Source organism: Aquila chrysaetos, chromosome 10 (genome assembly GCF_900496995.4).
Source record: "Aquila chrysaetos chrysaetos chromosome 10, bAquChr1.4, whole genome shotgun sequence".
Lineage (NCBI taxonomy): Eukaryota > Metazoa > Chordata > Aves > Accipitriformes > Accipitridae > Aquila > Aquila chrysaetos.
This window is the reverse complement of record NC_044013.1, coordinates 31,236,780-31,250,577: the sequence shown is the minus strand read 5'-3', so window position 1 is coordinate 31,250,577 and position 13,798 is coordinate 31,236,780. Positions and strand designations below refer to the sequence as shown.

Below are 13,798 nucleotides of genomic sequence, written 5' to 3'. Positions count from 1 at the left end.
CAAAGGCAAATGCTCTTTGGAGCCTCACTGGTGGTTTTGATATGGGTTTGTGCCTCATGTTGTGTCTCTCCTGTCAGGCCCGGGTGAAAGATCTAGAAGATCAGTGTCGCAGTCAAACAGAGCAGTTCAGCCTCCTGTCTCAGGAACTCAAACAATTTCGGCTTCAAACAGGAAAAATCGACCTTCTCACCTCTACGCTGGTGACTTCTGAGCTTCCTCTTGCTCTGTGCAGCTCTACCCCACAGCCCCACTGGGAGAAGGGTAATTGCTGGAGATGCCTGGGAGTGTTTTGACAAATGAGTTGTTATTTGTGTAAATGGAAAGGTGTAAAGGAAATAATGCAAATGTTTAGTTAACTTTTGGGATCTCTGTTTCTCTTTCTTGTAGATACCTTTGTTTCATTTTGTAGTCATGAAGAGAACTTAGCATTTCTCTGACCAAAGAGAGCCCAGGGTGTCCAGTCTGTTGCACTGTTACATGAGTCACATTTTTAGAGACTTGAGCTACTCTAAAGGGTGTTTGCTCATTGTGATGCTCACTGCTGATCTTGTATTCTGCCTGTGGCTAAAAGTAATGGACAGATATTTTATTGCAGAATCGACTGTTCCTGGATTGCTCACTCACCAGAGCGCGAAGAAGGTTCACAATGAAGAGACTGATGAGTTGGAGTCGTCACAGTGGGCACCTGATGCCACTCTTGGCTCCCCGGTTGCTGCTACCGGTTCTCAGAAACAAGTCAAGAAAGTGGAATCTCAGTCAAACTCTTCAAAATCAGAATCCATGCAGAACAGTCCAAAATCCTGCCCAACTCCAGAGGTAAGTATGGAAGTCCCCTCTGTGGCCTGTGCTTTCTAGCCACAAGGGAATAAAAGCATTGCTGAGAGCACCAGTAGTGTTGCATTCATTCCCTCCTGGCTGCCTGAAGAAAACAGGAAAAACAAGAGAAAAGCTGTAGGAAAAAATTGAAAATGCCTTGGATAGCCATGTCTTTAATGCTCATTTGAGCATATTGCTGTGCTCCAGGAAGGAAACAACTGGCTAGACAGAGGGCTGGGAGCTTAGAGAAGGGGAGGTCAGTTGGTGGGAAGTGTAGGAAAGCTCTTGCTAAGCTTCCTTGTGACGTCTCAGCTACCATTAAAACACACAAAGGCTACAAACTGTTACTTTTAGCATGCTGAGGAACTGGGTCCATACTATTTTTGGCCTTGAGCTGTGGGTGAGGGGCTCAAACCTCTTTGTTGGTGTTTTTAGGTATTAAAATTTTACTTGGTGAAAGAAATCATGAAAAGATGCTGAGTTTGTGCAAGCAGAGGAATGAAATTAATAGGCTTTGCTTGTTTGTGTCACCAAGATCTTGTAGACGGTTGCTGCTTCTCCTCCCTAGGAGCTCTTACGTAGTATTGTAGGGTTCACTTAAGTAGTCTTTCATACTCCCTGCTTTACATCACTTGATGTGACAATTTAGAGTAAAGTAGTGCTGCGAGTGGGGCTGGGTGTGATGGCATGGGAGGCAGCTTTTGCTCTTTTGGTCCGCTGATGTTTCCTGAGTGCTAAAAGCTTTGAGGCCACATGGACTACCTCATTGTACATGCGGAGGACACTGCAGTCTTGAGCTACCGAGGCCGAGGTGAAGGGATGCTGCTATGGCAGGCAGTGCCTATCACTGTGTAAGAACTCTGAGAAGCTGTCATGGTCAGAGTCAAAGTGAAGATCACACCTGGGGAGGAACAGGTGTGTGACTATTATCAATTCTGTAGTGGGAAAAATTACTATTTTTTAGTTCAAGAGAAAGCTTGGAAGCCACCATGCCTCCATGGAGACATAAGGCCAGCAGTGCCTACAGAGGTCGGCATGGGATCCTTGGAAAAGAGCCAGTGTGTAGAGCATTTGGCTTCAGCAACACATGGTTATGGGAACACACCAGTGTTAGCCAGGCTACTAAAACCTACTCCATTTGGATCTACCTTTGGGTGTTACAGGGTGCAGGTGTTTGTTACCCCAGGACATGATGCAAGATTGCATTATGAGGAGTACGCTGCCTTGAAAAGGTGCTCTGAACTCTCAAAGATTAACTTTGGCAGGTCGTATACTAGAAAAAATACCTACTTTGTTTTCTGGTCCTGTGATGGGTCTTCATCAATAATACATTTGCCTTGAGGTCTGCTTTAAAAAGGCAGCTTGAATTCGTTCATTGGCACCATTTCAAATAAACACAAGGGAAGTGCATTTCTTCAAAAGATATGATTGCATTACATAACTCATTGCCACTGGATGTAAAATTCCAAGATGTCAATGGGATCAAAAAGACTGAGGCAAATTTCTCAAAGGTGCTTCAGCCAGGAGCCACCAAATTCATTCAGGGTACAGCCTCCAGTTTAGGAAGTCCATAAGTAGCTGATTGCTAGAAAGCGAGAGGCTATACCAGGAAAATTAGTATCATGCTTGCCCTGTCTCTTGTACACCTTCCTTCAGCACATGCTACTGGCTGTTATCAGAGCCAGCTGTTTGGACTAGGTGGCCCTACCAGTTCCAACCAAAGCTCTGTCTAATGTTCTGAAAGTACATAAACATCATATTGAAGTATTTACAGGTGCTGGAGGGGAACTGCCTGAACAAAAGCACTTAGAGACTTAGACATCTAATAGAGCTGTAAGGTCTCCTTTGTTCAGATTACCCTGTTGCACACAGGGACAACTACCATTTAGAGGTGGCAAGAAATGAATATACTGAATTACGGATATGTAGGGTGGAAGGGGCCTTCAGAGTCTCTAGTCCAATGTCCTACTCAAGTGGGACTGTCACCAACACTAGGTCAGTGTGGCCATGGCTTTGCCAAGCTGAGGCTCTAAAGTTCTTCAAGAATGGAGATCTGCCACCTCAGCGGGAACCTGTCCCAAAGTTGCATCGTCCACCTGGGCAAGTTTTTCCTAACGTCTGACTGGAACTCCTGAAGCCGCAATGTGGAGCTGTTCCCTCTTATTACTACTTCTTCACCATAAAAGTCATTCTTCCAGATGGTCCTTAGCCCAGTGGCCAGACTGGCACAATACATGAGCTTAGAGGACTTGTTCACTGATGTTTGAATCCTTTGAGTGTTCCTTTACTCTGATTTGGGCCATACCATATCCTTCATCTTTAATGTTTTTAGGTGGACACTGCAAGCGAAATGGAAGAACTGGATGTTGACAGCATCTCTCTAATGCCAGAGCCAGGCAGCCAAGGCCCTGCAAAGCTCCAGGTGTTCTTAGCTCGATACAGGTACTGGGCCATTTCTTGTGGTCTATGAGGTTAGACGGGTTATCTCATAGTTGCCTGCTTTACACTCTTCTCTAGGATTCTCACCACTCTTAGGGGTGGATATTAAGTTAGACCATGTATCTTATTCCTCCATAGGATTTTGAGACCTGTTATTTCCTGCACAAGCAAATCCAATGTGCTTAGCTTAACAAAAACATAGTAAGCTCATTTGTTGTTCAGTGAACAGCACTGTGTGAAACTTTTTTTTTTAATATGATATTGGATGGAAAATTGAGTTTGAATTGACACATTCCTTGAAATGTCAGATTTCTCCAGAATAGTCCAAGAAATTTTCTCCAAGAAAATCTTATTCCAACGATTAAGAAAATTTCAGCCCAGAAATCCTGAATTAAAGTTTTTGACCAAAATCATTCTGGTTGTAATTTAAAAAAAAAAAAGAAAAAAAAGGACAGAATAAACCCAGATTTTTCTGATAACTGTTGCAATCCACTGAACAATGGCCACTAGCTATTTCCAGTTCAAAAAGTATTGGCATACCCTTCAGCTTTTAGACTGTCGATTGGGAAAAAGAGAACTGGGATGATTCTGTGCTTGTGAGGAGCAGATCAAATGTGATCTGTGTGTTCATGTCAGAATCTTGGACCCATAAGGTCTCACTCAGCTCATAGAGAGGGTAACATTGCTTTGGCATGTTGAAATCCCTTTTAAAGACTAAAAAGCAGGAATTAGCAGCAGGTGCTTGCAAAGAACAAGGTTTTTTATGAGGCATTTTTTTGTGATAGGCCTTCTGATTAGCTCAAGGATCCCTGGGTAGGCAGGTTAGAACTGCTTGGAGTCCCAAACCTGTCACCAATGTATTTATCATTTTCATGCTAGTGGAACTTTTGGACTGCTGTTTAAAATGTGGAGTTACAGCACTGAGAGTTGTATAACTTGGATCCTGAGGGTTGGATAATTATGAAGAAAAAGGCTAGAAACCTTTTCTTCACTCATGTAACTTTCTTCTTGCGTAAATCAGCTCATTCTTAGGGTTTTAAACATGAGAATTTTGAGATTCTGTGCTGTGCTTGTCCATGACAGTTGTATGGCTGATAAAGTGTACCTTAAATGTTTGGGGTATTTCGATGCTTTGGGTTTTTTTTGTTCGGGTTGGGTTTTTTTTTTCCAAACTATTAAGTACATGAAATGTAGAGAGCTATCTACATAAAATAGTTAAGAGTACAGGTGAATTTAAGGATGCCTATTTTAGAAATGCAGAGTCCTATGACTTACCTACTTGGTACACTCAGAAACACAGCAAGCACTTAGGTAATTCAAATCTTTTTTTAAACACTTTCTTGAGTCGCTCTGATCTGCTCCTTCAGGCATCACAAGACATCTGTTCTGCTTCTCAGAAAATTATTGCTAGCTGCTATTTGAACATGGAGCAATATGTTAGTAGTTATATATAAACCATAAACTAGAGTCTTGACCTTTGTCTGTGGAATTTGCAGCTTGCAAAAAGTGGATGCAGTCCCAGTGAATTGTAAGCTGATATCACAGCTTGAATGTGTTGCTGTGAAAGTTCTATACAAAGTAAGTCTTCATATTGTAAATATTTCAGCTACAATCCTTTTGATGGACCTAATGAAAATCCAGAGGCAGAGCTTCCGCTGACTGCTGGAGAATATATTTACATCTATGGAGACGTGGATGAAGATGGCTTCTTTGAAGGTGCGTTTCGGTAGAATGAAATGTGACTGAACTGCTGTGAAGAGTTGATCTCTCTTAAAAAAAAAAAAAAAAAAAAAAAAGGGATGAATTCAGTGAATCTTGAAACCCCAGGATAAAGATTTTCTGTCGAAAATTAGTTTGTTAGAGGGAAGGGCAGATTCTGTTGGAAAAGGGTTTATTTATGTCATGATTAAATTAAGTCTAAACCATGAAATCCTGGTCTAGTGATTTCAGCGGGAATTTTGCCATTGCTTTCAGCAGAGCTCCAGGTTTTGTGCCCATATGGTTCCTCTGTAGCCATGGAGAGGAACATGGTCAGCCCTGGGCACCTTCTACAGATGGTCTGTTTCCCTCTTTCCAGTGACTGCATAGTGAGCCAGAGACTGTAGGCAGTTGATGGTCCTGAATGCCTCTTGCTCTTTTGGCAGAGTAGGGTATAAGATAAGCAGTCCAAACTGCTTATCAGTTGTTATCCTATTTGGTGTCATACAGTGTGTTTCTCTTTTGGCATGTTTGAAAACATGATCCTGGTTGACTAATAGGCAAATGGAATTGAAACCAAGAATTGTGGACTGTAAATTTGTAATAAAGTTTCTTTGTGGAGCTGGCTTACTCAATGGGATGAAGGATCCTAATTTACTGAGGTGCTTTGCAAGAGCTGAGGCAAATGCATGCCATGTTGCACTGCTTGCTCTTTGACTGTTCTGGCTTTTTCTTTCTTTCTATTTCCAAGCTTCTCACGTATTTATCTATTTGTTTGTTTGTTTGTTTATTGTTTAAAGAATAAAAATGTTATTCTTTACTAACGTTTTCTGCTTTCCCTGCTTTCAAGTGATTTGCTGTAGGTAGAGTTTGAAAGGGGAAAGTAAGTGCAATCCCTACACACTGCTCATTTGACTGTGATCTGATGGTTCTTACACGTACCAAGAGTGCTGTGGTATCAGTCGTCCCCATGGGTCCTTTTGGGACATCTTTATTACAGAAGCTAGCATAAAAAAAGAGGGAACTAAAAAGAAGGCCAGAGCTGAATACAGAGCTGGAAAGATGGACTTTCTTGAGGAAGTACTACAAAACCCAAATCTGTATGGCTGGGAGAAGACAAAATCATCAATCTGCATAGTTTGGGAAGGCTAGAAAAAGACACTTAAGTTAGTGAAAAAGCTGTGATGAGAAACAGTAGGGTAATGAAGAAGGAAAAATCCTTAAGCTAATTACACAAAACAACTTTCTAGTTAGTTGGCTCTGGAATGTGTGGAGCAGTGATTCCTCTCACTATGGCCATTAGGATCTAACTAGAGAAGCCCTAGGAAATGCAGGAAGCTTTGACAGGAATAACCTTCCAGAGGTTTTTTTTTTTTTCATTCCTGACTGCAGTGCAGTTATGACCCAGTGTAGGTGTTGTCACATTTTCTTCACTGTGAAGGTTGAACGGTAGGTGCAGTAGTAACAGGTTTCCTGTTTTTTGTTTAGGGGAGCTGATGGATGGCCGGCGAGGGCTGGTCCCCTCCAATTTTGTTGAGCGAGTTTCAGATGATGACCTCATGACGTTTCTGCCTTCGGAGCTGAATGATCTCACCCATAGTTCATACCAGGAGAAAAGTTTTGTCAGTGCAAGCACCAGCAGTGGAGATAAGAGTGATTTCTCCATTGAAGAGAGTAGCATCAGTCCATTGGCCAGTAGAGCAGAAGGAGACCAGGAGGAACCTGTTAGTCATACAGCAGTGCCTTACCCAAGAAAATTGACTTTGATCAAGCAGCTTGCCAGAAGTGTAGTTGTAGGTTGGGAACCACCACTTTTGCCAGCTGGCTGCCCAGACGTACAAAGCTACAACATCTATGTGGATGAAGAGCTACGTCAAAATGTGAAGAGTGGCTTTCAGACCAAAGCAGTGATTGAAAAGCTGGATTTAAAGACAAAGGCTTACCGTGTATCTGTGCAGAGTGTGACAGAGCAAGGCAGCTCTGATAAACTGCGATGCACTTTCTTTGTGGGGCAAGATTTTTGTGTGGCACCAACTATGCTGAAAGTCCGAAGCGTCACTGCCACGTCAGCAGAGGTTATGTGGCTTCCCTGCAACAGCAATTACAACCACGCAGTGTATCTCAATGGGGAGGAATGTGACATAACAAAACCTGGGGTCTACTGGTACACCTTCCGCAACCTGCAGCCGAGCACTCGGTATGTTGCCAAGCTGGAGGCCCGGCCCTTGAAAACACCTTGGGAAGAGGTCCCAGAGGCGCAGGAGCAGAACTCAGCTGTGATACACTTCACTACCCCGCTAGCAGGTATCAGAGCAGTCATGCCTATTGCCACTATGCATGGAGTGCTTGGAGCAGTGCGCTCTGTCATTACTTCGCTATGAAGCCTTGGGGTGAAGGGAAGCTCTCAAAGCCTGAGATGCTGTACTGTTTTGTCTTAATGTTTTTTTTTCCTTTATTTTAAAAATTTATTCTCTCTTTTGTTTTTGTTTGCTCTGGGAAGACATCTCCTTTGCTGATTTGAGCAGCATGGCTCTCAGGGCATGGAAGATCTGGTTTGCCATGACCTTTTTCTAAGGGTGGCTGCATCTTGGCCTCAGTTACTTTTGCAAAGTTCTGTTTTCTGCGCATTAAAGCTTTCACAGAACAAGAGCACCTTATTTTCTCTGGTTCTGTCTATCATTTCCCAAGACTAGCCTGGCTATTCTAGTACAGTTCTGCAGTGGCAAGTCTGGTGTGGGAGTTTTCTCTTTGATTCTAACCAGGGTTTAGTTTAGCTTTATGCTCTAGTCAGGTAAGCAAGAGGAAAATCTGTTTGGTCTCTTGCAGGCACACCTGATGCTCCTTTGGATGTCCAGGTAGAAGCTGGTCCCTCACCAGGTATCCTCGTTATCAGCTGGTTACCTGTCACAATTGATGCCGAAGGATCTTCCAATGGAATTCGAGTCACTGGTTACGCTGTGTATGCGGATGGACAGAAGGTATTGTGCTGATGCTGTGTAAGGCTGACGTTTGTGCAGGTGGGTGGCTGGAGGCTGGTGCAGGGGTAGTGGGCAGTTGCAGAGCCTCAGGACCTGGAAAGGTTGATCCAGTAAGCAGGCCATGAGGAGGCAATGACAGTCCTTGGCCTGGAAAGGAATGTTATCAGAGAAGGGACAATGTCTGGGCTGTTTGTTTTGACTGATGCACACCAAAAAAGACATCTGTCCAGATTTTTGATGTGTTCTTGATATAACTAAGCCAGGAAAGTTCATGTGGCAGGACCCTTCACTAGTAAAACACGACAATTAGTGTCAGCCTTCTCTGTCTCATCCTAGGCATGTCCTAGTTTCAGCTGGGATAGAGTTAACTGTCTTCCTAGTAGCTGGTACGGTGCTATGTTTTGAGTTCAGTATGTGAAGAATGTTGATAATACTGATGTTTTCAGTTGCTGCTAGTAGTGTTTAGACTAATGTCAAGGATTTTTCAGCTTCTCATGCCCAGCCAGCGAGAAAGCTGGAGGGGCACAAGAAGTTGGCACAGGACAGAGCCAGGGCAGCTGACCCAAAGTGGCCAACGGGGTATTCCATACCATGTGAGGTTCCATCTAGTATAGGAACTGGGAAGTGGGGGGGGAGGGGCGGGAATCGCCGCTCAGGGGACTAGCTGGGTGCCGGTCGGCGGGTGGTGAGCAATTGCACTGCGCATCATTTGTACATTCCAATCCTTTCATTATTGCTGTTGTCATTTTATTAGTGTTATCATTATCATTATTCGTTTCTTCTTTTCTGTTCTATTAAACTGTTCTTATCTCAACCTGTGGGTTTTGCTTCTTTTTTCCTGATTTTCTCCCCCATCCCACTGGGTGGGGGGGGAGTGAGTGAGCAGCTGCGTGGTGCTTAGTTGCTGGCTGGGGTTAAACCACGACAAGGCACTAGCTTGATCCTTGGGGAAGCAATGAGCTCAATGAGCAATGAGGCCACAGGGCATGGACGGAGTACAAGTGCACAACCTTGTTACCACTTGGGGCTTGCCTCTGGACTATGAGGAGTATAGTTTTCTAGCCCTTTCTTAAATTAGGAGCAGGCAAAGGGAGAGGTGTACAAACACACCAGGGTCCAGTATGAATACTGGTAAGGAACCCCCAAGGATATTCTGTATTAAAAGTGGCCTGCCATCTTCAGCACACATGGTGTTGTACCATTGGCCACAGGAGAGGCAAGCCACAGCTGTTTAAAGGAGCACAGTGCAAAACAGAGTGGTGCTGTGTTGAGTGATTGCTCTTTTACCATGGAAATGCTTTTTCCTCTACACAGGTCAAAAAAGGAGGAGTCTGGGAAGGTAGGTGAAAGGGGGGCCAAAAAAGGGGGTAGCCTTTTAAAGCATAGGGAACAAAGAGAGTTAAAAACTGGAGTAGGAGGGAATATAGTCATATTTTACAGAATATCTGGTTATGGTAACAGTTTCTCTTTACTGTTCATTCTTCCCTGACGTTATGTAGAAGGGTGAGAATTCTGCATGCCTGCTCTCAAGAGCCTTGGGACCTGTCATTAACTTTGGGTTCAGGAATTGTTGTTCTCAGAAGGGCTGAGCTGTGCACAATAAATAGTTGATCCCTGTGTTTTTTGCTTGCAGGTGATAGAAGTTACTTCTCCAACAGCTGGGAGTGTCCTGGTGGACTTGTCCCAGCTTCAGATGTTCCAGGTGTGCCGGGAGGTTTCTGTGAGAACAATGTCTCTGTATGGGGAGTCGGTGGATTCAGTTCCAGCCCAGATTTCCTCGGTTTTGCTGCGAGCCTCTCACCACTCTTCACCTTCAGATGCTGCTGTTTCTACCACTTTTACCTCCAGACTGCCCCATGGAGAACCCAGGGGCTCTCTGCCTGGACGCAGCCCACCCACGCACCAGATGGCTGCACTCCTGCTTCAACAAAAAGTTCCCACTGATAGCTCAGATGCCAAATTGACTGATCTCTCCTCTAGCCACGACAGCTCAGTGCGATCTCTGCCAGAGAAAACCTCTTCACCGCCGCACATCTCCTCTCCCAGCGCTTCCTTGGTGCAGGCTTTAGGCACTTCCCCACAGGGATCGGACGCTGCACAGGACAAGAAATGCCTGACTGTGCCTCCTCAGCAGGCTGGCAGCACAGTGCTCCCTGGTGAGGGCATGGACCCTGTCCCTTCAAGGGAAGCAGAATTGCAAGGCCTGGGCAAAGGGACGGAGGTGCAGGTAAGTGCATACATCTCCTGCCCAGTACCACATGTGCTGGGAAGGAGAATGGATCATTTTTGGGAATGGAATGAAACGCCACTGAGCATCTTTCTCTTTCTGTGACACACTGTTGCCTTTGGGCCATCATCCAGTGGTTGGCAAACCGTCAGGGAGTATTGGCAGCTATTGCGTACCTGGAAGAGCAGATGAACTCACCACTTGACCGCATGTGTGCAAGCAGATCAGGAATAGAGTCAGGAAAGCAAGAATTCATCAGAGAGAGAAGGTGAAAAGGATGTTCCCACTGGTGATGATGTCAATGTTAGTCTGGCATTGCTGTGCTCTCTCACTTGAAGGGGTCCAGTCTAGTGGGTTTGTGCAAGGCAGAGCAGGCACTCTAGCACAGTGAAGCACCTTAGTGGACTGCACAGCGAGGCAGCCATGTCTGGAGAAGAACTGGCAAACTGTCATGACATCGGGTGTTTGGAATCCTGTAGGGTGGGTGAGTGCTTTCAGGGCTTTTTTTAGGGCAGTGGAGAGCATGTCTGAGAGCCCCATAAGAAAACAGGTAAAATGATCTATTAAGGTGCTTGCTTTGTGACAAGAAGGAAGTGGGTCCTGTTGGTGTGTGATGTACTATATTAGAAAAAGAATCTTTTTCCCATTCTGACCTTTGACATCAGGGACTCAGGGGAGTGCTTCAAACTGTTAAATTCAGCATGACTTTATTAATCCTGGCAGTGTGAGCTTGCAAAAGCTCAGAGTTAGACAAAAGTGGGGAAGAATTCTGATAATTGCTGGAGCATCAGCAGCTGTGTGGGCCCAAGACCAAAAGCCAGGTAAATACACAGAAGAATTGAGATGTTGAGTCCAAAATTTGAATCATCGTTCTTCAACCCCTGGTCATTTGCTTCTCACAGTACCTCAGGTCAATTGTTCATTTGCCCACATTTAGATGTCTAGTGTTAGATGGTTACACATGGGTGGGTCGCTGTGCCTCCTTTGTAGTCAGTGGAGTGAAATGGGTGCTTCCAGGTTGCAAATCGTCCTTCTTGCTTGAGATGTGTGTCTTCACTTGGCTGTCAGCAAAGAGAAACAAGGCAGAAGAATCCTAGCTGTCAGGTTAAACATGAGACCTAGACCTGTCTGGCTTTTGCCTGACCCCAGGGGACATTTAGAAACTAGGCACTGCAGTATCTAAATCTCCCTAGGGATCTGATCCTGTAAATATATTCACAATGTGCCTAGTAGGTAACAACAAGGTTGTGCTCCATTGCAAAATACAGTGGAGTTTGCCTTATTTTAGAGCGAGGTTTAGAGAAAGGGGTGGCTGATGATAGGCCCACCTGTGTTACCATCCTCGTTCCTGTGGTTCCACTCCTCCATCTCCCAGAGGTTTTCTTAAACACCAGACTGAACTGACTGGAAAACAGATGAAAATTTAAAATTTCTGTAATCCAACTAGGTGACCTAACCACGAGTCTTTGCAGTTGTACTCTCTGTGATTATTCTTCTTCATTAATTCCCCTTTTCTTCACAGTCCTTACCAGCTCCAAGAAGTGCTGGGGTACTGTGCTCACCTCCAGCTCAAGCTGACCTGCAAGCTGGTGGGTAGGGTATTCCTCTGGCAGATGAGAGTGGGAAATGACCTTGTTGTATAGCTTGGGCTCTTTTTCTTCTTGCTGCTCTAAAACTAGTTGTTGTCAATACACTTCTGTGGCTTGCATGAGCCGTGTGTGGTGGCCAGAGCTGCAGCAGTGGAAAGACTGTGTGTCTGCTTGCAGCTGATGGCAGGGAAGTGTTTGTTCCAGCACTGGCCAACCTTCCCAGGTGCAAGTTGCCTGCCCAGATATTCATATGCCAACAGCGCAGAACGCATAGAGTTTGTATCAGGGTTTGGGGTGGTAAGGGCCTCCTTTTGGTGCACAAGTATTGCATGATATGTCCCCCAGGTTTCATTGTTTGTGATGACCTTTTTTTGGTTTGTTTCCCAGATGGAGCAATCTGTTACCAAAGCGCCAGAGCTGGAAAGCCTGTCTGACAGTAGTCTGAAGATATGTATGGAGACCTGCCATGCCTGCTCTGTGGAAGAGTCACCAAAAGGTCCCAATGCTGAAAAAGAGAAAGAGGCAAAGGAGAAGCACTTGAGCCCAGAGCCTCCACCCTCCCCCAGCCAGGCTGAGGGGACAGAGGGCACCTTCCAAGACGCAAGCATGGGAGGGAGCAGCTGCCAGGAGTTCGTGAGGTTGTCTTCTGGCAAGGAGGTGATGAAAGAAATATCCAGAGTGAAAAAAGAGGTTTGTTTAACCTTGGTTGAACGTCTCTGCCCATGGAGGGATGTGGATTGTATTTGACACCCCTAGGTTTTACAATTTTATGCAGTACTGTTCTTCTGTTGGCTGTAAAACATGTCTGCCAGTTTTGTGCGTCTGTGTGTGTGCGTACACACCTGCCAATTGCTGCACTGGGTGCTGCCCAATCTACCCAATTTATTTCCTGCCACACTTTAGCTGCATGTGTACTAGAGAAAGGTAAAGTGCTACTTTGTTGCTGAAATAGAGTGCCTGAGAGGACTGAGGAAATGTGTTTTGCTTTTCAATAGCAAGAAGAAAAAACGTCTGAAATGGGAAGACGACAGCTGACCCTTTTTGCTGAGCACAACCGTAGTTCTGACCTTTCAGATATTTTGGAAGAGGAGGAAGAAGATGAACTGTCTTCAGAAGCTCTGGAAGAGAAGAAATGGGACCAGAGAGAGTCATGTTACCAGGAGAATGGGGAAAAGGTAACTTGTAGCAGACTAATACTTGCGGGAGCCAGTGCAGCCATCCCATGTCATCAGCTCACAGGAGGAGGTGCTGGTCTGAGCCCAGTGCTCTCAACAGTGCTTGGCTAAGTTCCTGCCTGCTCTGCTTTTACTCCCAGTGTTGTCTTAAGCTAGTAAAAATGCAAGTTCTTTGTGAGAGGGAAGGGTGTTTATATGTAATGAACATACCCAGGGTTTAATTAGTTGGAAAAACACACAATGTAATGTGAACTTTAGAACCCAGGGTTAAAAATCAATCCTATTGATCAAGTTCTTAATATAGATATAAACAGTGAACACATAGGAATCTGTAAAGTCCACCTATCTGTAGATCCTGTACCAACGTGCATGAGGGAAAGTATTGAGGTTGAATGACTGAGAAATTAGAAAGATTTGCAGGAAATTTGATATGGCTGTGTAGCAAGAAAACACCCTCATTTTTTTCATGTGACCAAAGAACATCTGGACTTTGTTGATGCTGCCCCGTGTGGCTGCTAGTCTGCAGCACAGATGGAATGGGTCTGGTGAGCATTAAATGATCGGTAGCAGACAGTGTAATGATTCTGGAGTAAATTTGCTGCCGCTCCTTTTCTCCTTCTGAAGGGAGTTCTGCTTCCCAGGTGGGGAGGTTGTACCTGCAGTGCAGCATGTCAGGAGGCCCAGCAGAGCCTGGTGGCTGGAGATGCTGGGGCTGCCTGGGAAGGAGTTGTTGAAAGGGCTTCCAGTTGTTGGGATTGCACTGGAAAAAAAGGAAGAAAAACAGTTTCCCTGGAAGGAGAAAAGAGGAAATAAGAACAGTCAAGAACGTTGTTCTTTGTCTCTTTTTCCAGGATGTTTTATTGGTCTGAATGTTTT

At 44.8% G+C, this 13,798-nt stretch overlaps 1 protein-coding gene across 14 annotated transcripts in view; it reads left to right on the top strand.

The window, feature by feature from the left end:
• The window catches only part of TSPOAP1 (TSPO associated protein 1), a 74,252-nt gene that overhangs the window by 37,640 nt on the left and 22,814 nt on the right, over positions 1 to 13,798 (top strand). For 13 of the 14 annotated variants that reach the window (XR_003925318.2, XR_003925319.2, XM_030027695.2 and 10 more), the window contains 9 exons: positions 78 to 261; positions 596 to 816; positions 3,149 to 3,258; positions 4,862 to 4,971; positions 6,442 to 7,257; positions 7,780 to 7,931; positions 9,565 to 10,158; positions 12,135 to 12,437; positions 12,743 to 12,922. Coding sequence is in view for 12 of the 14 variants with exons in the window: in XM_030027695.2 (XP_029883555.1) it covers positions 78 to 261; positions 596 to 816; positions 3,149 to 3,258; positions 4,862 to 4,971; positions 6,442 to 7,257; positions 7,780 to 7,931; positions 9,565 to 10,158; positions 12,135 to 12,437; positions 12,743 to 12,922 (2,670 nt within the window). In the remaining 2 variants the exon portion in view is untranslated. The remainder of the gene's footprint in view (positions 1 to 77; positions 262 to 595; positions 817 to 3,148; positions 3,259 to 4,861; positions 4,972 to 6,441; positions 7,258 to 7,779; positions 7,932 to 9,564; positions 10,159 to 12,134; positions 12,438 to 12,742; positions 12,923 to 13,798) is intronic. The other variant, XM_030027699.2, reaches the window with a different exon arrangement.